This window comes from Chaetodon trifascialis, chromosome 14 (assembly GCF_039877785.1).
Source record: "Chaetodon trifascialis isolate fChaTrf1 chromosome 14, fChaTrf1.hap1, whole genome shotgun sequence".
Classification (NCBI taxonomy): domain Eukaryota; kingdom Metazoa; phylum Chordata; class Actinopteri; order Chaetodontiformes; family Chaetodontidae; genus Chaetodon; species Chaetodon trifascialis.
Window position 1 is genome coordinate 27273413 of NC_092069.1, and position 22715 is coordinate 27296127.

General features: G+C 50.5%; 3 protein-coding genes and 1 non-coding gene across 4 annotated transcripts in view; 1 reads left to right on the top strand and 3 right to left on the bottom strand.

The window, feature by feature from the left end:
• kiaa0586 (KIAA0586 ortholog) overlaps positions 1-3235 on the bottom strand; it is a 28096-nt gene extending 24861 nt beyond the window's left edge. The window contains exons 1-6 of the mRNA XM_070978606.1: positions 2527-3235; positions 2098-2159; positions 1851-1917; positions 1379-1448; positions 966-1170; positions 771-841 (exon numbers count right to left, since the gene is read on the bottom strand). Coding sequence (XP_070834707.1) covers positions 771-841; positions 966-1170; positions 1379-1448; positions 1851-1917; positions 2098-2159; positions 2527-2833 — 782 coding nt within the window. The 5' untranslated portion in view covers positions 2834-3235. The remainder of the gene's footprint in view (positions 1-770; positions 842-965; positions 1171-1378; positions 1449-1850; positions 1918-2097; positions 2160-2526) is intronic.
• A 694-nt stretch (positions 3236-3929) lies between these two features.
• On the top strand, positions 3930-5898 carry timm9 (translocase of inner mitochondrial membrane 9 homolog). Its single transcript, XM_070979120.1, has 4 exons — positions 3930-4003; positions 4531-4581; positions 4816-4911; positions 5090-5898. The coding sequence occupies exons 2-4, from the start codon at positions 4543-4545 to the stop codon at positions 5222-5224; spliced, it is 270 nt and encodes an 89-aa protein (XP_070835221.1). The 5' UTR covers positions 3930-4003; positions 4531-4542; the 3' UTR covers positions 5225-5898.
• A 90-nt stretch (positions 5899-5988) lies between these two features.
• arid4a (AT-rich interactive domain 4A) lies at positions 5989-22014 on the bottom strand. Its single transcript, XM_070979112.1, is given in 26 exon segments — positions 5989-7211; positions 8226-8372; positions 8456-8608; positions 8871-8975; positions 9237-9651; positions 9653-10794; positions 10876-10938; positions 11059-11275; positions 11509-11590; positions 11689-11850; positions 11996-12216; positions 12913-13150; positions 14169-14266; positions 15527-15621; positions 15794-15866; positions 15947-16128; positions 16273-16349; positions 16453-16532; positions 17231-17363; positions 18046-18143; positions 18291-18370; positions 19022-19112; positions 19262-19327; positions 19769-19879; positions 21799-21849; positions 21975-22014. Coding segments are annotated over 25 exon segments (4239 nt in total). The 5' UTR covers positions 21805-21849; positions 21975-22014; the 3' UTR covers positions 5989-7107.
• On the bottom strand, positions 11395-11474 carry LOC139342833 (small nucleolar RNA SNORD53/SNORD92). Its single transcript, XR_011603070.1, has one exon. It is a non-coding gene; the product is annotated as a small nucleolar RNA SNORD53/SNORD92 (small nucleolar RNA).
• Positions 22015-22715: the final 701 nt, after the last annotated feature.

Genomic DNA, 22715 nt, shown 5'->3' on the forward strand with positions numbered 1-22715 from the left:
GCTCTGCCAATCAGAAACCAGGAGTGATCTCAGACAGACGGACGCGGAGACGTTCATCCGTCACGCCGCTCTCTGGTGACGTTTCTCCGTCTGTACCGGACGTTCATCTGACCTTTGATGACAAGCGGGACAGACGTCATTCAGGCTGTTCTGATCTGCTTCAACCACGTCCCTTAGTGACCGTCTTCAGCGTCCCCTCAGAACTGTCCTCTTTCTGGTGTAACAGACAGACGTGACGTTCTGTTTCCTGTGGATGAAGCTCACTGAGTCATCTGACGGTTCTTTTATTTCCCATCCTTTCCCTCGACCGCGTCTCTCGTGTCATGTACGACTCACAGCAGGGCGCTGTGATAGGACCAGAGTCTGAGTCGCTTCAGACAGACAGCCAATCAGACAGTCCGTCAGAGAGACAGACAGTCAGACAGTCAGAGAGACAGACAGACAGTCAAAGAGACAGACAGACAGACAGTCAGAGAGACAGACAGTCAATCAGACAGTCCGTCAGAGAGACAGACAGACAGACAGTCAGTCAAAGAGACAGACAGACAGACAGTCAGAGAGACAGACAGTCAATCAGACAGTCCGTCAGAGAGACAGACAGACAGACAGACAGACAGTCAAACAGTCAGACAGACAGACAGTCAAACAGTCAGAGAGACAGACAGACAGTCAGAGAGACAGACAGACAGACAGACAGACAGACAGACAGACAGACAGACAGACAGACAGACAGGGTCCTCACAAACACAGAAGGACAAAGGTGTGCGTACCTGTTGGCCTGCAGCAGCTCCTCGACACCGTCCACCAACTGAGACACTCGAGCCTCCAAACGAGACGAAGCCTGAGAGACACAAAGAGGACGTAGAGTGGACACGTCGCAGGAAGTTCAGCGAGTTTTAGTGAAGACGTAAAAACTGAAACTGAACTGAGGTCAGTCCTTCCGTCTGGACTCAGCTGAGCTCTACCTCGACGGGATGACCAGCAGCTGCTGCGTCCGTGTCGTCTCCCGGGTGACCAGCAGACGACGGCGCCTCCGCCTGGACCCTCGCTGCACCCACTGCATCCTGGGAGTCGACCCTCAGACCAGGAGCAACCTGGGAGCCGGTCTGCAGAGGCCCCCGGTCCAACAGCTGCACTCTGACCTCCCTCCTGTGGGCGGCGCTGTGAGAGCTGAGCGGCAGAAAACACCACACGCAGACAGACAGTGAAGGGGCCGTACGAGGCGTTCAGGTGCTCGTAGTTGACGTGTGAATCAAACGTTCAGCAGCAGAGAGCCGAGAGTTAAATTCTGACAGAAGTAAAAGATCAGAACGTCATCAGAGACGGACAAAGTTAAATCAAGTCTTCACTGAGAGGGACGAAGACAAACATGTCTCACCGCTGTCTCAGAGCGGCGAGGACGACTCCTCGACCTCCAGCGGCGAAACGGGACGTCAGGAGGTCGCCACCTGAGAGTGATGATGTAAGCAGAGTAATGATGTAAGCAGAGGCGGGGTCAGGGTTCAGATAGCACCTTGCTCAAAGGTTCCCGGGCAGGAACAAACCCTCTGACACTCATCTGGTTTTTCTGATCCAGTTTTATGTTTCAGCAACAAACGTTTCAGATCACATTTCACCAAATGATTTCAGGTCATTTCATAACTTCTATCAATCACGAGTGATCAATAAAGTCATCAATCAGCAGAGGCACCGACGGTCACATGACCCGTTAAAGGCAGAAATGAAAGCTTTAAAATCAGTGTTTGTTAGTCCGTTCACACCTTGTTTTTGATTATAGATTATTAGATTAGATTATAGATTATTGATTACAGATTGATCGATCGATTGATTGATCACGCCGGTTCTCTCACCGGGCTGCTGGTCGCCGGGTGTCCCAGCAGAGAGCTTCCTGTCTGGACTGGACTCTGCTGCTGGAGGCTGCAGGAGGAACCAAACACAGAGTCATTCGTGTGTTCCATCATCTCTTCTTCATCAGTCAGCTGATGAAGCTGATGAAGACACATCAGTCCTGAGGGTCGACAGTGACCCCGGCGAGAGTCACTGTTGCCACGGAAACAACTAATGGAGCTCCCAGTAAACAATGAACCGAAGACTCACTGAGGACGCTCTGCTGTCTCTGGTCGGTTCAGGTGTCCTCAGCGTCCCAGTGTGTCTGACTTCTGAGGAACAAACACACACACACACACACACACACACACACACACACACACACACACACACACACACACACACACACACACACACACACACACACACACACACACACACACACACACACACACACAGATCAGGATGGAACAGGATCTACTGATCATTTGTCTGTTTAATGCAGAGTCAGTCAGATGGTGATGATGGTGATGATGGTGATGGTGATGGTGATGATGGTGATGATGTGTGACTGTATTATTTTTAATCACTGATGAAAAACGGACTGTCTCTTAAATCTAACAGCTTCATGTCGGCGCCGGTCGGTCACCACAAAGCTCGGGTCACCGGTGGATCCCGAACACCTGCCGGAGCTCTTACCGGGCTGAGGGCGCTCTGCTGCCCGCGGCGTCTGTCGAGGCTTCGGCCGCGGCTGCTTCACGGTCCCGACACGCTGCTGCTGCTGCTCGGCCACAGGAGGCTGGACGGGAGGGTCCCGCAGTTTCTGGACGGTTATCTGGACATATCCGGGTCCTGGTCCAACTTCGTGTCTCTGATCAGAGAGAAGAACCCGAGTGGACCGGATTAAAACGTCCCCGGTGTCCGAGCTGCAGGAGGACTGATCCAGACTGGTTTCACTAGATAAAGGCCGCGGTTTGTCTGAGCTGGAGTCCGGCAGAGGCCGCATGCTGGCGGTCACTTTAATTCAGGTTTGATTACACTTGTTTAGTGGAACGTTAGCTAGCCGTTAGCCCACAGGCTAACCTCAGCTAGCCACGTTCAAACTTCCCGCTCCGGAGTCAGACGGGACCGAAGAGCAGCTGGGTGGTTAAAACTCGGTGAACGACGGGAGTTACTGCAGAGACATGACGTTTAAAAGTTCGTAAATCATCTTAAACACACAAGGACACGACAGACATTTTAAAAACGACAGAAACTTAAAGCGTCAAAGACACAAATGTGGAAACAACAACTGTTGCTGACAACAAAACACCGCACTTCCGGTTTCGGCATCGGGGCAGAGATAGAAATGCTGACGGCAGATGTCTCACTCCGTCACTAAATTCAGAAACGTAAGCGAACAACTCACAAACGAAACAAGGACGTGGTTGCATGAAAACACAGGAGTGAAGAAATACGCAGGAAATTAAAATTTTAAATAAAGACAAACAGCATTGCTCCACTGTGTAAAACACGTTTTTAAATCCATTTATCCAAAAATCTAGATTCTGGGACGTTTGAAGGATGAAGACTGGATGGAGGATGACAAACGGCAGCCTCACTCGTGGCTTAGTAACGACCCACACAGCCTGTATGAATAAATAACTAAAAACAAACAAAAGTAGATAAGATGATACAATATGAGAAGAAAACATGTCTGTCTGTACATGACTGCTGTTCTGAAAATGTTTGCTAATTACATGAACACACGTTGCAGAAATATTCTTGTTCTTTGTTCTGCGTGAAAACCCTACATTTTTTTTTATGTAATCGAAAGTCAGGGGCTACATTTTTCTTGCAAAAGGCAGGAACCTTCTGTTGTTACGCACTTGTAGCACTTCGGAAGGTCTCTACAATAGCGCACCGTTACAATTAGGACTTCCGGGATTAACTTTCGTCACAATTGAATTAGTTTTATTTTTTATGTTCGTATCTGAACCACTTCATTGACCCTTTACGAATGATTTATCAGATAGTTTAATTTTGCTATTCTGATGAATTATTACTGCTTTTCAAAATGTATTAAAATAAAGGTTTAGAGGGTTGAATCTGCGGGTTGGTTTGTGTCTGTCTTCCTCCGGTCTCATGTCCTCTCACATGTCCCTCTGAAGGATTCTCAGATCAATATCGTCCACAGGTGAGATGAAATACATATTCTGCTTATTATTTGTATTTTAACACGTAGCAGGTGTCTGTTTTTCGGAGAGTGAGCGATGGAATTCACAATAAAACCCGGAAACAGTCAAACCCGAACGAACGAACGGAGCTGCTAATGCTAGCTAGCTGTTAGCTTACTGGTCCTGTAATGATTAAAGGAAGAAAGAAGAAAGTACGACAAGAGTGTCACTGTAGAGCTGTTTAACGGGCTCCAGTCTCCAGTTTGTGTCGTTGACCATCAGTGTGACCTTTCCTGAACCAGGCCACAGTCCTCCAAATGTGTCCTCAGGCGTGAGGACGGACGCTGCTCAGACACAGAGCAGAGCTGTGAAGAAAACGTGTGACTTCATGAAGAAAGTTCTGAAAACGTTTTGAGAGGATTTGATGTGATCTGAGTGATGGCTCGAATAAGCACTCCGCTTCAGGAGAGGGTGAAAATTAAAATGTCACATGTTTGAATGGAGTCTGGTGTGGAGCAGGAGTCCTGACGTGTGCTGTCCCTCACAGAGACACTGAATCATGGCGGTCCAGGTGTCCGAGTCCGACCAGATCAAACAGGTAACTGGTCTGTTTGATGAATTCAGGGTAAAAGTTGAAGGTAATGGATTTCAAACGCAGGAAGCTGAAATGTGTGACTTTAAAAACAGACCTAATCAATCGATCCTGTCAGCTGATGACACCAGACAGGCAGTATTAAACACTGGAGTGAGAGGATGAGTCGGTTCATTTCTGTTTAGATGATCATTGATCATCACTTCCTGTCGTGACCTTGATTGTGTGTTTGGGGTTCAGTTTAAGGAGTTTCTTGGAACATACAACAAGGTGACAGAGAACTGCTTCATGGACTGCATCAAAGACTTCACCAGCAGGGACGTGAAGCCGGAGGAGGTAAACGATCACCGCTCGACCCTGAATGATCAGTAATAATCATGGTCTCACTCTTTGTCTGTTAGCTAACGTTAGCCTGTTAGCTAACCGTTGGTCTTGTTGCTTTAGCATTATAATATTTAAATATAAACGTGTTTCACCATTCTGAATAGTTTTCTGTTGATTTCCGCCGTCTCAGTCTAGCTGCTCCGAGTCGTGCCTCCAGAAGTATCTGAAGATGACCCAGCGGATCTCGATGCGTTTCCAGGAGTACCACATCCAGCAGAACGAGGCTCTGGCCGCCAAAGCCGGACTGTTGGGACAACCTCGCTGAACCGGGCCGATCGGAGAACCCCGGCGGGCTGAGTGGGATCCGACTGACCCGAGTCCAGCAGATCCACCGACGATGAATAAAGACTCTGGACTGCAGATGTTTTCTTTTACCTCATGAAAAGTTGTCGTTCAAACAGGATCATAGATTTTTCAGCTGTGCACAGAAACAACTGAACTGTCGTTAATGTGAGTCATTTATGTCGATGTAAGAATAAAACGTGTTAAACATGAAGCCGTTTTCTCTACAGAGCAAGTTTAAAGGCCTCGATCAGCTTCTCAGCCGTCACACAGTTGAACCTGAGGGACGACCCTCTGCACTGTTGCAGTGGACCTCATGTTGTCTGTGCTGTCAGTTCTGCTGATGATCACGTTACACGATACACGTCAGTCTTAATCCTGCAGATGGAGCAGGACGGTTTGTGTCCTTTGGAGAGCCAGTTGTTATGCTAAGCTAAGCTAAGCTAAGCTAAGCCACGCCTGTACCTGAACACTCCGTCCCCGTTGGTCTCTGATGTCTCAGTGTGGGAGGAGGACCAGGACTCATGGAGACATATTTAAAAACTTTATTAGAAACAGAGAGCTGTTTATTGTCCAACATGGCTTCTGTTGTCAGGAGGAAGTGTGTGTTTATTTACAGTCGTCGCTCTCAAACCGCCGCTAGCAAAACACCACATAGAAAAAAAACAACTGAGGATTCAGAATACAACAGTACAAACAGTCTTCTCTTAAAAAATATTATAAATCATTCTTTACAGGCGTGTAAAATGTAGTTCTCAAATACATGGCGTGGTTTATTCTTTTCTTTACTCAGAACTTTTATGTACAAACAAAGAAATGTTCAGGAGCTGAAAACAGCCGTCCGTCACGGCCACAGAGACCACACCACAGAAGAAGAACCGGGGAGGAACAGGAAGTAGTGCAGCAGAGATCCTGCAGGGGGCGATGTTAGCGCCGAGTGTGTGGAAGCTCAAATCAGCCAGAGAAGAAGAAAACGGACGAACTTGTCCACATTGCGATTATTCAAAATAATCTGAAGCGCAGCGAATCAGAACGGAGCTTTTTACATGCAACTCATTTTCAGTCTCAGTTGGGACACAAAGTCAATTTTCTCTTCTTCTAAAATCACAATTTCATCTCTGAATCAAACTGAGACATGAAGAAGAAACAAGTTGGAAACAAAGCGATCAATGAATTTGATATCTGATCATTTTCAGGTTAGTTTTCTTCTTTTCGGACATTAACGACCTTCCAAATGAACACGATCAAAAAATCTCAAACTGAAGAAATTTTCAACAAAAACCAAAATGTTAATCTGGACAAACATTTCGTTTTCTCTCCTGCTGTGACCTCAAACTTTTTGGGATTTTTTTTTGTTTGTTTTTACCAAAATAAAAGCTCTGATTTCATATAAAAAGGCCAAAAACACTCACAGCAGGAAGTCAGGAAACGTCTTTAATCTTTTCTTAAAAAAACGGAATGAATGAAAACATTGCATAATGAGCTGTGCTGCTAAACCGTGACCTCTGACCCTATCCCTCAAAAATGACCTGTCTCTTATTTTGAAATTGGGAAACGCACTGAGGGAGGGAAGGAAGGAAGGACTCTGTGGCAGTTCAACAGACGGCTGATTTTTCGGTCTCGTTTGTCTCGAACAGGAAATCAGTTCATAGGTGAGGGGGCGGGGCTAAAGTCAGGTGGTAGTGCCCCCTCCTGTCAGTCACTGCGTCAGTGGGAGCTCAGGCTGACCCGCAGGCAAGTTTTTCTTGTTTTTTTTCCCATCATGCCCTCAATCTGACAGCATGGGCGGAGTCTGTGGCTGGAAGGGGGCAGGGCATATTAGGAGGTGACGGTGCAGGAGTGGGTGGGGCCTGGGTGGGCGTGTCATCACCTGCACTCCACAGCAACGGTGTTCTGAGTGGGCGAGGCCGAGGACGGACTCATACCTGTGTCTGAAGAGCCTGACGAGGTGGACGCCGTCGTGTTGGACACTGAAGGACACAGAGACACAAATGTTTTCACCTGACTTCAACATGAAAACTGATCAATAACTAAGACAAACAGATTCTTCTCATTGTTGATGAATCAATCTGTAGGACGTCTCTGTAAAATCTGCTAATCAATAAGTGTGACCTCAGACAGCGAACGTGGACTGCAGCTGACCCACCTTTAAGAAACATCGCCCACTCAAATGATCGATCGATCGATCACGGCTCTAACACAATGACAGTGTTCAGGAGGAGGATCAATGACCTGAAGCTGTGTCTCTGTCTGTCTGCAGAGGAGGACTGATGTCCACACCAGCTGTCTGTGGGTCATTTTCCCCTCAGTAATGACTGCAGACACAGTGAGCTCCTGTCAGCTCCTGCTCTCGTTTCAACCTCCTCCTCCTCCTCCTCCTCCTCCTCCTCCTCCTCCTCCTAAAGCTTTTCCTCCTCCCAACTTCATCAGCTCACTGTGAAATCACATAGATGCTAACATGCTAACACCAACATTCAGATCTATTTGTGAACCAGTATGATGACAGAAACCAGTAAACCCATCAGGAGAGCGAGAGCCTGGAAAGCTGCTCACGCGTCGTTGTGATGTCACGCGTCGTGAGGTCACGCATCGTTGTGATGTCACGTGTCATTGTGATGTCACGTGTCATTGTGATATCACGTGTCATTGTGATGTCATGTGTCGTGATGTCACGTGTCATTGTGATGTCACGTGTCATTGTGATGTCATGTGTCGTGATGTCACTGCAGGTGCTGCTGTTCGCTTCACAACCTGTTTCCTCTTTACATTCAGTCAAAGTGTCGAACAGTCTGCTCAATCAGTTCTCTGGACGTTTATTCTGATTGGACACCAGGCAGTGATCTCCTCAGGAATGATGTCACATGATGAAGTCACTGTCATGACTGGATGAGTTCAGCACACAGAAGCTGTGAGCCTTCATGTTGTCAATTAAGGTAAAATGTGATGGGCTGCGTGGTTTTCCCAGCATGCCCTGCGTCTCCTACCTTCTCTCTCTTTCTTTTTTAGTCTCTTCCTGCGTCTGTCGATGGACGCCACCTCGGACTTCAGGGACATGTAGTACTTCCTGATCTCCTGCAGCTTATCCTGCAGGAAGGAGATCCTCTCTGTGCTCGACATGCTGTCCAGCTCATCTGAGGAGGAGGAGAGAGGAAGAGGAGTGATGACTGTGACTCCTCACAGGTCACACAGGTTGGAGCGATCTTGAGTTACTCACCGAGCTGGAAGGTCCACTTGTACGTCCTCTGAGGAGAGAAGTTCTGTTTGTCTTTGCTCTGAGAGGACGGAGACGACAGAGCTGGACAACGAGACTTCTGAGGCTTGTGAGACAGAGACAGACGAGACTGGTCCTCACTGTCACTGCTGTGACCTGGAAGACAGACGGGAGGACAGTTTAATCTCTGTGTAACTGAGGCTGCAACAGATCTGAGTTCAGTTTAACTGATGAGAACACGAGTGGACACACAAGGTCCCCATAGACCCCCACATTAATGTCCAACTTCACTACAGAAACACACACACACACACACACACACACACACACACACACACACACACACACACACACACACACACACACACACACACACACACACACACACACACACACACACACACACACACACACACACCTGCTCCGTTCTTCTCCACCTTCCCAGGTGTGTGCGGTCGTTTCTGGTTGCGTTTCTGTTTCTTGGCCGTCGGGCTTGAGTGACAGTCCATAACCCTCTTCTGACCTGAGGGGTCAAAGGTCACACAGGTTACCAACTAACCAATCAGGCTGAGGAGCCTACAGGTGACAACAGGAAGTGCAGTCTGAATGTGTGTGTGATATACATACACGCGCACACACACAGTCATGACATTGAGACAGGTTATAAAATACTCTCTCCTGATTGGCTGCTCGCTCAGCTGGCCAGCGTCTCATTGGTTACTTCAGTTCATGTTTCAGTTACATGCAGCACGTCAGGCGGTCACATGACTCGTCTCTGTCTCACCTCTGTCCTTGGTCTCCTGCAGCGACAGCAGGGAGGTGGAGGAGGAGGCGCTGCCATCGAACCCCGGGCTGGAGTCACCCTCCTGCTCCCCCCTCGCCGCTCCTCTCTCCTCCTCGGCGGCGCTCCCGCTTGGATGGAGCTCCTCGGGGCAGGGGGCGGTGGCGGGCAGGAAGGGTCGGACCTGAGGCTGGGGCAGGTGGGGGGGAGCGTGGAGGAGGCTCGGCAGCGGCGGCAGGGCTTGTTGCGGCTCCCTCATCATTAGGAGGAGGTGCTCTGGGGAGGGGGAGGGGGAGGGTTTCTCCTTCTCGTCCGGGTCGTCCAGGTCCACCTCGTGGCAGACCAGCGCCTCGGGGCCGATCTGTGGCTCCAGCTCCTCGGTGGAGGTGGGGCCCGGGGCCTCAGTAGGGGGGGGGGGGGGTCCCCGTGTGTGTCTCTGGCTCATTTGAAGCTACGCCCGTCAGACGATCCTCTGGTGCCTCCCTCTGCATTTCGTCAGCTCGGCGAGGCCACTCCTCTGCCTTCGTCACTCCCTCACTACTCCTCTCTGGCTCCCCCCTGCACGCAGGCGAGGGAAGGGTTTTGGGCGACGCTCCGGCAGCCATCTTGGGCAGGGCAGGGGGTGTGGTGGGGGAAGCGGCCTCCTCCTGCCTCCTGTCGGGTCGGAGCTTCTTATCTGCCGCTCGTTGCTCTGCCGCCTTCCGTTTCAGTGCAGAGCTGCTCCTCTCCTCAGGTAGCCCCGCCTCCTCCTCCTCCTCGGTGGCGGAGTCTGTGTCGGAGTCGGCGGTGAGAGACTCAGGGGGGAGACGCTGGGTGGGGAGGCAGTGGAGGACCACCATGGGCTCATCCTGTCTCTTCAGGACGCTGTGAGGAGGAGACGACAGTGGCGCCATGTGGGAGGGGCTGGCAGCGGGGGCGGGGGAGCAGAGGGGGATTCTGGGAGGAGTTTCAGAGCCTGTCTCCCTGAGGTTGGCCCTGCGACCTTTGACCCTGGGGGACGAAAGAGGAGTGGACCTGCTGTCCTCCTCCTCAGCAGGGGCAGGCTGAGGGGAGGACACCTCCGTCCTGCTGGGGGACATCTTGGCGAGCGCTTCCTGTCCAGGAGACATCTTGTTTTTCTCTTGGACGGACGCAGTCTTCGCCGCTCGCTCCTGCACCGGAGACATTTTGTTCTCCTTGTCCAGGTGAACGGGTAGCACAGCAGCCTCTACTGCAGGCTCCTCCCCCGGCTCTGCCTCCTTCTCTGATTGGCTCAGGAGTTTGTCAGCTTTCTCCTGAGGCATGCTGGGACACGGCGGTGCAGTGGCTGCGGGCAGCTGTCCTGCCGTCGCCGTGCTGACGATGTTAGCAGTCGTGACATCTGCAACTTCACTTGCTGCCATTGCCACCTCCTCCTTCTTCACCACCTCCTCCTCCTCCTCCTCCTCCTCTTCCTCCTCCTCATCCTCCTCCTCCTCCTCCTCCTGGCAAGGTGGGGCTTCGCTCCTCCCTCGCCACGGTGACAGCTTTTTGTCAGGTGGGTCTTCTGATTCGCTGTCCTCCGACGAGTTCCCAGACTCCTCTGCAGGGACACAATGATCATTAAGTTAGCTGAACTGGATCGATGACAGGAAACAGGAACAGGAAGTGGACTCGCTCTCACCGTTGGACGCTCTGTCGGAGTCGTACATCCCCGACGTTCTCCGGGTTCTTCTGCGAGGAGTGTCTGCAGAGAGGATGACACGTTTCAGTGAAGTGACAGCGGCCTCACCTGAGCATTCAACCTGGACAGGTGAGTCAACATTAATCAGCTGATTCAGGTGTGGGCACACTCAGCGTCTCTTACTGTCTCCGTTGGCCATGTTGGATGGCGTCTCCGTCCTGCTGCTCTTGCCGTTGGACCGTCCCTCGTTGCTGGGCGTTTTAGAGACGCTGCGTCCTGCTGCGCCAGTGGGCGTGGTCCTGATTTGAGGACGGCCACGCTTCGCTCCTGTAGGTTTCGCCGCTATCGACGGCGTCTTCTCTTCGTCTTTATCTCGCTCCAGCTCGTCCTTGTCTTTGTTCTACGGGGACAGACAGAGACCATTTTGCAGACTTCTGTTCATAACTCGTGCACAAGGACACACACGTGCACACAGGTGACATGAGGACACACTGATTGGACAGCGGAGTTTGTCAGGCCCTCGTCAGACAGCCAAGAGGAAGTGACATCACAGGACTTCAGTCCAGCGTGCGAAACCTTTCTCAGCATCATCACCCGAGGCCGCAGCAGGTCACGTGACCGCGGCGAGCTCACCTTCACCTTCTTCCTCTGTCTCTTCTTGGTTCCTTTCTCCACGGGCCAGATGATCCGGTCGGCCTTCACCCACTCGTCGTACCTGTAGATCAGACACACCTGCGTCAGGACAGGCTCCGCCCACGACACCACCTGAACCGGACCACACCTTCAAACTCTCAGAGGGCGGCAGACACACACCTGACGTTCCAGCCGTAGTAGTGAACCAGGTAGAACTGTTCTCCGTTGTCCACGTCTGTCTTCTTGATGTGAGCCTCGTAGATCTTCTGAGTCTTTCCTCTGCCGTACTTCACCCTGACCTTCGTCCCCGTCAGAGAGTCCTCGTCCTCCTCATCCTCACTCCTGAGAGACAGAGAGAGAGAGAGAGAGAGAGAGACACACACACACACACAGTGTCAGACAAGGTTCAGTCTCTGGTGGCGCAGCAGCTCTTCGCCCTGAGTCGAGTCTCTCAGGCTTCGTCTTCGTTATAACTGAACAGCCTCACCTGTCCTCTCTCCTCCTCTCCACCTCCTCCTCGTCTTCATCATCATCATCCTCCTCCTCTTCCTCAGAGCCTTTCTCGGAGTCGTCCATTCTCCTGTTGCTACGTCTCCTCATCTCCCTCTGCTCCTCAATGTTATCTCCTCCTCCTCCTCCTCTTTTCTCTGGTCTGGAGGGCGACTCTCTGTCTGCCTTCACCTGACTCACCACACACCTCCTCCTCCCCTGAAACAGACAGACAGACAGACAGACAGACAGAGAGAGAGACAGGCAGACAGAGAGACAGACAGGCAGACAGATAGAGAGAGAGACAGACAGAGAGACAGACAGACAGACAGACAGAGAGACAGACAGAGAGAGAGACAGGCAGGTAGAGAGACAGACAGGCAGAGGGACAGAGAGACAGACAGTTAGCCAATCAAACACTTTGGTTCAGGTTCAGACGAGTCAACATTTGTCTCGTGCTTCAATATTCTCTTTCAGAGTCAGACAGACGCTCATCCTCGAAGAGGCCGAACCAATCAGAGAAAGGACTGACTGTGAATCAAAAAAGAACAGAAAACTTTATGTGTCTTGTGAAGGACTAACGGCAGAGCGTCTCTGAACTGTCCTCGGTTACTGGCTGAGACAGCCGATTGGCTCATCAGGTCAGGACAATCAGGCTGATGGTGTTAAGTGCACATCTGACGCCGTCAAATCAAAACCAATCAAAAGCTTTGTGACAACAGCACATTTGGTTTTATTGCCCAGAGAGTCGACTGAATATCGTCTCGCTCTGAAACTTCTGGACAAAAGACATCAGTCAGGACTCAGGACAGCTGAGTGGACCTGGACCGATCAAAGAGGAAGACGAGCGGCAGCGTCTGTCCACAAAGTGAGCGCATAAAGTTTCACTTTGAATCAGTGTGTCTGTCGTCTCACCCTCGGAGACGACTGTCTCTCCTTCACCTCCTCCTTCTCGCTCTCGCTCTCCGACTCCACCTCCTCCATCTTGTCATCAACAGGCTCCACCTTCATCGGCAGCGTGTTGTGCTCTTTAAGCCCCGCCCCCACTTGCTTCTGATTGGCCGGAGCGGGTGGAGGGCGCGGGTTGTTGTGATGGATGGTCCTGAAGGTGATGGAGGCAGAGCGGCAGTACTCCTCAAAGCCGTACAGGTACCTGACGAGACAAAGAGCACAGCGACCAATCAGATCTACACCCGATGAACGCCGCCACAGTCCAGATCACAGACCAGATCACAGACCTGATCACAGACCTGATCACAGTCCAGATCACAGTACTGATCCCAGTACTGATCACAGACCAGATCACAGTACTGATCACAGACCTGATCACAGACCAGATCACAGTACTGATCACAGACCTGATCACAGTACTGATCACAGACCTGATCACAGACCAGATCACAGTCCAGATCACAGTCCAGATCACAGACCTGATCACAGTCCAGATCACAGACCTGATCACAGACCTGATCACAGTCCAGATCACAGACCTGATCACAGTCCAGATCACAGACCTGATCAAAGTCCAGATCACAGACCTGATCACAGTCCAGATCACAGACCTGATCACAGTCCAGATCACAGACCTGATCCTAAGCTCAACATGAGACGCCGATCCATCAACAATCTCATCTTTTAATCGAGACACTGATCAGTTTTAAACTCATCTTAAACTGTGAAGAGATATTTTACTGAAATGACATCAAACATGGTCCAGCTACAGATCCAGACCAGCTACAGATCCAGACCAGCTACAGATCCAGACCAGCTACAGATCCAGACCAGCTACAGATCCACAGACCAGCTACAGATCCAGACCAGCTACAGATCCAGACCAGCTACAGATCCAGACCAGCTACAGATCCAGACCAGCTACAGATCCACAGACCAGCTACAGATCCAGACCAGCTACAGATCCAGACCAGCTACAGATCCACAGACCAGCTACAGATCCAGACCAGCTACAGATCCACAGACCAGCTACAGATCCACAGACCAGCTACAGATCCAGACCAGCTACAGATCCACAGACCAGCTACAGATCCAGACCAGCTACAGATCCAGACCAGCTACAGATCCAGACCAGCTACAGATCCAGACCAGCTACAGTCACATCATATTAAAACCAGGTGAAGGTGCGCTGCTGTGAGGGAGCAGGTGTGTTCTCTTACTTCCTGTAGGCTGTCTTGACGTTGTAGGACGCAGCAGAGTTGAGGACAGGGATCCCCAGATCCATGTAGACCTGCTTCCACACGGTCCCAGACTCAATCTACAACACACAAAGAAGAACGGGGTCACATACAGCTGTAAAGCATACAGGAAGTGACATCACAGTAAGGCTGCCACGATTAGTCAACTATCACGACTGCGTCGACTATCAAAATCGTTGACGTCTAATTTAGCAGTCGGTGCGTCGTTTATTTTTTTGAAGCTTTGTTTTCCTCTCAAAACTGCCGCTGTCCCCTCCGCTGTCTCGTCTGCCTGTCTGTCCTTGCCGCACATGCGCAGTAATGGTAATCGGCGTCAGCCGTGATGTCACCGGAAGTTATGCCAGACCAGTGTCATGGCTACCCGGCAACAAAGCTCTGAAGTTTGGGAGCATTCACAAAACAAAAGACAAGTATGTGCAATGCAAAGTCTGCAAGGCAGAACTTGCCTCCCATGGCCGTACGACGGCGATGTAAGAGCATCTGAAAAGGAAGCAAATCGGAGCTTCGCCGTCGACGAAGAGGGGCAATCGTCTCGTTAAGCTAATTGGCTAGTTAGCCGCTAACATTAATGTAAACGTTACGGTGCTAAAAAAATACGTTCCTCTTCAATGGACGACTTTGTTACCAAACCACCAACATGCACACCTCGGCAAGCACGTGTCCTGACTGAAGCAATCTTGAACATGTTGGTGACGGACATGAGACGCCTGACCATGGTTGACCATCAAAGTTTCAAAGAGATGATCAAGCAGTTCAACCCAGATTACCGTGATAACTACCTACCACTAAACGTAGCTGTTTCACGCCTTGTCCTTATTTTACTCAGCTGCACTTTATGCTACATTTAAATAATTGTTTGTTGCTACAAAGTTCATTAAAAGTTGAATGAACTATCCTCTTAATTGTCTTTATTTTTAGTGAGCACATACCTGAAATACTTCAAGCTGGAGGCTTGAATGATGTTATGTAAGAGCAGCTGCATGCTGGTGCCATACGCTGCAAGTTACGTATGATCCGACTAGTCGCAAAAATAATCTGTGACTAGTCCACTATCAAAATAATCGTTTGTGGCAGCCCTACTTCACAGGACTTCACCCTTCACAGCATCATCACTGGTGGACTTCAGCAGGTCACATGACCCACTGAGCTCCAATCAGCTTCAGTCTGTTCTGTGGTCTCATGTTTGACAGATGGTCAACAACAGTGACAGCAAGATTTACAGGGTGTGGAGTCAATGTCTACCAGAGAGACGGACAGAGATGGACAGAGAGAGAGATGGACAGAGACAAATGGACAGACACACAGACAGACAGCCTCACCTTGTGGCAGCCTCCCAGGTGATAGACCAGCCTGAAGAGCTTGAAGAGGTTCAGGTCCTTATAGCCCAACACTGGAGGCTTGTTGATGGGGGTCCCTGAAGGATACACAGAGACAGACAGATTAGAAGAAAACCGTGTGTGAGGCCCACCCCCCTGTTTGCTGAACAGTGTGTGAGTTAGCGCCCCCCCCCCCCCCCCCCCCCCCAGGCCCCTCTAACAGACGGGGCCTCGGGAGCCGTCTGACATCCTCTGCTGTGGGTGTCTCACCTCGGTCCTCCATGAACTTGTAGAGCTGCTGCAGGAAGTGGTCTCTCTCCTCCGGGTCCAGCTCCTCCTCTGGCTGGACGGACACATGGACAGAGACACGTCAGCGTTCGAGCCCACAGCGCCATCACTCACCTGCTTTCACGTCACACTCACCTCTTCCTTTATGTGTTTCTTCTTCTTCTTCTCCTCTTCATCCTCCTCATCATCATCACTCTCCTTCTCTTCATCGTCTTCATCATCATCACTGGAGGACGAGTCCAGGATCTGACTCATGTCCATCTTCCATACATCTGGAACCTCCCTGCTCCTCAGGAACATCAGGGCTGCTTCAAAACCTGGGAGGAGGAGGAGGAGGAGGAGGAGGAGGAGGAGGAGGAGGAGGAAGGTTGTATGAGAAACAGAAAAATGCACTGAGTCCGCACTGAGCTCTGGCAGGTGACTCAGTGTCCCGGTGCATTGTGGGAGTCGTAGTGCCTCACCTCTCCTGTTGGAGAACTCAGACTTGGCAGTGCTGATGGAGCCAACGACGTGGACGTGTCTCCTCGCCACCGTGTAGCTGCAGGGGAAGAGGAAACGGGAAGTAGGAGGATGAGAAGCAACTGATACGTTTCCGATAGAAGATCAATAAGAAAAACCCCAATCAATCAAAGTTAACTCACAACTTGGAGTCACTGAAGGCTCTGACCAGACACTGATCCTTCTTCACCAGCAGCTCATCGTTACAGCTGGGAGACACCACCTGCAACAGAGACACACAGACACACACAGACAGAGACAGACAGAGACAGAGACACACACAGACAGAGACAGAGACACACAGACAGAGACAGAGACACACAGACAGACAGAGACGCACAGACAGACAGAGACACACAGACACACACAAACAGACAGAGACACACAGACAACAGACAGACAACAGACAGACACAGAGACACACAGACAGACAGAGACAGACAGACACACGGATATGAAAGATTCTACTTAGTTTCTCAGTTTTCAGAATGGACACCATGTTTCTCCCTGACTGCAGCTGGCCTCATCAACAAGACCAGATCACACCTGTTCACTGAGCTCACCTGTTCACACTGAACTAAATCATCAAATGTTCTTTTTGTTGATTTAATGTGAAACTGATGAATTGATTGAAGTCTCCGATGATAATCAATGAGCTGATGATGTCATCAATAGCCTGGCCTGTGGGGGTGCACAGTGTCTTCATTCTGTTATTCATCGTTGACATTATCAATCGATTCTGTCCTCCTTCACATATGGAAGCTCTCAGCGTCAATATGTGATATCAGTGTGTACAAATATCAACGTTCTGACCGAGTGCTTAAACACATCTATTCATTCCACTTCAACCAATCAGGTCGCCTCAACCTTTAACATCTTCACTGTCCAATCAGAGACAGGTGTGTCTGTGTGTGCGCTTACCAGAGCCAGGTACCAGTTCCCTGGTTCCTCCTCATTCTCAATGCTGCAGACTTTTCCCAGCAGCTCATCATTCAGCCTCCTCCTGTCCTCCTCCTCCTCCTCACTGGACGAAGACTCATTCTCCTCATCAGCCCTGAGAGACAGACAAACGGACGGTCAGTTAACAGTAACAGGAAGACATTCGGTCTCATGTGTCGGCAGCAGCTTCGGGTCTTGTCTTTGGTCTGGAGGATGTGGGTGGAGTCAGACTCAGACCTGGTCCAGGGTCAGATCTGACGTCGCTCCCAGACAAACAAACGTCTGTTGCGAGAGAAGGAAGCAGTGAGGCAGCAGCTGGTGGCGTGAGGCCTTCACTGCTGCTGGCCTTTAACCGCCCTCCAGACCTGAGGCCACTTCCTGTCTACAAAACCCTTCACGTCCCATCATGAAGACAATCCGATTCTCATGTCAACATTTCACTCAGAGCTTCAGTGTGGGTCTGTGGTCAGGAGACAGTGTGGTCACGTGTGGATGAAGTGCTCCGTCCTGCGTCCGTCTCTGCCAAATCTTTTGTTTGTATACATGTGGAATTAAAGCCGCGCCGTGTGACCGTCGTACAAAAACATCCATCGCTACGTATCACGCTTAGCGTTCAGTTCATCGTGACGCTGCTCACAGCTGTTGCAGCAACAGTTCGTCATCTGGACGACACGTGAAGACAACATAAAGACACGCGGAGGACAGTGAACGCAATGAAATCTGAGCGGGGTGAGACACTGCCTGCGATCGGGTGTGAAACCACTTCTGTACATTCAGTGTAAGGACAGCACACTCACACAGCCTGGGACGAACGCCGTCCGCCGCGGTTCGACTTCTTGCCGATGACCGGAGTGCCGAAATGCTCCGGGTTTGTCAAGGGCAGCTGGTCCAGCGTCTGAGGACGGGAGACAAGACAACCAGGTTGTTATTCTGAACACGGTTTAATATCTTCAGATGAGATGATTTCAGGTGTTTCAGAGCGGAGGCCGGTGGAAGGACACAGGTCTGAGAAGTAGTCCCCCCGCCTGCGTGAGACACTCACCTCGCTCTCTGCAAAATGTCTCTCTCCCTTCAGACAGAGGGACGTACGACGGAGAGTCTTCTCATCTCCATCATCAAACACTGAAACACACACACACACACACACACACACACACACACACACACACACACACACACACACACACACACACACACACACACACACACGATGTGACATCATCAGCTCATTGAGCACAACCTTTTCTGAGCATATCCCGCCTCCCCACCAATCAGAGCGTCTCCAGTGTGCGCTCTGAGCGCCTCGTCATGAAGTCTGCTGTCTGCTCAACGTGGCTTTGGATTAAAGCGTCTGCCAAATAACTAACTGTAACTGTAAGATGGAAATCTGATCTGGGATCAGCCTTCAACAGTCCAACCTGTGGCTTTCACTGTCATCTCCCAGTGAGTGGAGGTCATGTGACTCAGGTGTTTGACACCTGGAGAGCCTCAACCTTCATAAACACGTTTAGATGGTCGACTCATCCCCTGACATCTACTTCCTGTCTGTCCGTCCTGAAGACGGCCCCCTCCTGCTCTCCCTGAGCTTTCCTCCAGTTTTTCCTCCATTAAAGGCTCGGGCTCGGGGTCCAGGGTCTGACTCGGGCTCAGGGTCTCCCTCCCATTTTACATATGATCATCGACACCACGATGTTTACATCTAACCAGTGAATTTTGTGTAGAAGCAGGCGGTGACGGCTGTGGACCAATCACGAGGCAGGGCCAGGGACTCACCCACAGTGTAGAGGCTGGCGTCTGTCAGCTTACTGATGATGGCCTCGCTGGACAAACCCTCGTTAGTCTTCACCTCCACTGTGGAGCCCACCTGAGGGACAGACACACACAGAAAGACCACATTCAGCTTCATTTCAAAGTCTCGTCTCAAGTCACAACGTATTTCTTAAAGGAATAGTTTGCCGTTTCCAAGGCGACAGTGACTCATCACCAACATCCTCGTCATCATCACCACCTTACCCTCAGCGGTCCTTTGATCTGGTCGTCCTGCACCACCTGGGACGTGCTCTCACCTTTCAGAGTGACCTGATGACACAGTGAGACAGTGGTGAAGGCTTTGCTGTGGACACGTGGGACAGATTTTAGAGACATGGGACAGTGATAAATGTGGACACATTGGTCCTACTAAAGTCTTCTTCTGGATGTCCAAAGTGCTTTAAAGTGTGTGTCTCATTGTTCCAGATACGAGACAGGTGCAGCACGCTGCTCTTTCTGTCCTGAACTTCGAGGACACAAAGCTGAAGGCGGAGGACAAAGACATGATCCGTTCCAGCTCATGTCAAACGGCTTCTCTCAGTTTGATGAGTAAACACGTTCGGCCAGTGCAGCCGTGGACAGACACTGTGGACATGCAGCCTGTAGTTTATCTGCTGTCACTGTCCTGTATGTGACAGGAGACACTGACCATGCTCAGGTGTGAACCTGGACGTCCAGGCAGCAGGTGAACCTGGTCCCTGCCGGTCTTACCTTGACCTTCACCATGCGTTTCACAGTCTTGATCTTGGCCTCACAGAAAGCTCCTCTGTACTTGGCACTGACGTCCGTCCCCACTGTCAGGTAGGCAGGCTCGTCTGCTGCCTGGAACACACACACACACACACACACACACACACACACACACACACACACACACACACACACACACACACCAGAAACATCAGGACACACACACTCCCAGCATGCACTGCAGCACACAGGAGAGAAGCTGCAGCTGCGGGTCTGAAAACTGAACTCAGACCGAGTCCACACTGATGTTTTCTGATGTTTGACAGCTGTTGACATTTAATAAGAAGCTACGTTTTAGCCTGTCTCCACCTCTGCTGTCGCTGTAGCATAGTTAGCACAGTTAGCAGCTAGCGTTAGCCTCATGAAAGCAGACATGCCAAGGCTGCGGACGTCTCTGCCTTGAACATCGACAGCTGACTTTATGCTTTTCCTCACCCAAACAAGAGAAGTGTTGTGTTCAGCGTTAAAGTGCTTCATAAATCTACATAGATCAGTTCAACGACGGTCACTGTGATCAGTGTCACGTCACTAAAATTACCCATGCTCCCTCACTGCCTGGTCACATGATGTGTTCCTCTGGAGAAGCTTCTAATGGCGTGAAAAGAAACGTTCTGTTGTGGAGAATCTGTTCAAGAAGTCTGACTAAAAGTGCTTTAATGAGCCTCGACTTCAGTGGGACACCTGAAGACAACGAGGACCAACCAGGAAACTTCAAATGTCTCTAAAAGTGCTCTTCATCTTTGAAACGGTCAGACTTTACTTCAGGACCTCTGAAGTCGACATAAGTGTTATTCTCAGTGTTAGTGAGAAAACACGGAGCGTCCATGATTTATTCATCGTGGTTTCATCTCGTGAGTCCAGTGAAACAGAAAGACGAGTAAATACAGACAGAAATCTGAATCCAGCACACGCTGGTGCGTCTCCTGACTTTTACTTTGGAGGGTTCAGACACTGAAGTGAAACGATTTGATGCATACGACTGAGGAAGAGCAGGAGGCGACGCTGCTTCGGCTTCTTTCACTCGTCTGAAGACCAATGTGTTTTAATCGACGTGCAGATGTTCGTGTGATTCTACAGCTGGATCTGTCTGTCCATCGGTCTGTCTGTCCATCTGTCTCCTGTCTGTCCTTCTGTCTGTCCGTCCATCAGCCTGTCTGTCCTCAGGACTGATCACTAACGTCTTCTGTCTCTGTCTCTAGTCAAGGCTGACTGGAGGCCTGAGCTGGTCTACGCAGGACCTGATTCTGGTTCCTCCATCAATCCGCTGAAGATTTTCTGCTGATAGCTGAATCTCAGCGGCTGCTTTCCTCAGGAAGAAACAGAAGTAAAACTCTGAGGAAAGCGACGCAGTTTGAAGACCTGTCTCTGCTCTGCTGTCCTGGGACAGACAGTTTTAACAAGTTTCACAAGCTACATGTCCAGACCTGGACCCAAACTCAGACAGCAACCAGGTGAGTGACAGGCTGCCATCTTTGTTTGTGTCCTCAGAGAAGACTCGTCAATAGAGACCATCCAAACTGTCCCTCAGAGTTCAGCAAAGGGACTTCGTCTGCACATTTCCTCGTGATACAACATCAGAAATGAGTGAAAAACACTCGAGGCTGAAAAGTGCTTGTTTGACTCTGTTTACTGGGACATAAAACAAAGAGGACGGGTCCGGTCCTCATATCCAAGAGGCTTTAAATGTTTGACTTGTCTTCCCGTTTCCTACTGAAATGATTAACAGATGATGAGGATAGACCACAGCTAAGTTTCTGTCAGTGGACTCACAGAAACCTTGAATCGTGTCAGCCTCACTGAGCCTGATGCGTTTGTGATCATCAATGTAAAAACTGATCCAATGAGAGACAAGATAAACTGGACCGAGACGAGTCTTTGAACTGGAAAGAAACCAGTACAGGACCATCAGAGCCCAGTTTGGAGCTTTGTGTGGACACGGAGCTCAGAGCCACAACATGGTCTTCAGTTTGTGTCGCAGGTCAAACACTCACCTTCATCTTTCCGGCTATTTGAGGGAGTCCAGCTCGAAAGATTCTGGATCACTGAAAGACACAAACCAGGACGGGACGAATGATTAAAGTTGGCGATCCAACAGAGGACAGACGGGGACAGTGTCAAACTGCCCCGAGGTTTTAAATAATGCTAAGCTAACCAACTAGCCACTCACTTGTGTTAGCTCAGGCATTCTTTCTGGCTCGGTGCAGCCCCCTCCCTCCTCCTCCCTGCCGATCTGATCAAATATGTGGCACAAACAGCTCTCACTAACTTAGCTAGCGACGTTCACTGCTACTGAACACGGAGTCATCGGTTTCTGCGGGTTGTAGCTTCAATATCGGCGGATCGGTGAGGGGACAGCGAGCGGCCGTGGATCAGGGCGAACAGCGCGGCCGGAGCGGAGCGTTCCTTCCCGCTCCGCTCCCAGCTCCACTGAGTCACGTCGCCATCACAGCTCGCCATGTCAGCTCTGTTAGCTCGGCTAACTTCACCTCCCCCCCGAAACCGCCAGCTAACGACCAGCAGCGGGGGAGAGCCCCACGAACACAGAACAGAGTTCCGACACTAACAAAATCCAAACAACGGCCGTTTGTCGCGGAAGAGCAGACGACCGAGCGGGGTTTCACTCTCCGCTCCTGAGCTAAATTTAGCTAGTTGGCTAACTAGCGACTCAACTAGCTAGTTTGTGGATCATATGGCGATTTAAACCGCCTGATAACAGCGGAGCAGGCTCGACGAGCGACAACATTAGCGCCCGTTTCGAGGGGAAACCAAGTTTCTGTGAAACAGGACGAGAGCGGCTGACATTCGACGGAACAAAAACTGCTGTGGATTTATTTATTTAATATGTGGCTGTTCCACAAAGGCGCAGAAGCTTCACATTTCTTCACTGCAAAAACAAGCCGAGTGCCGC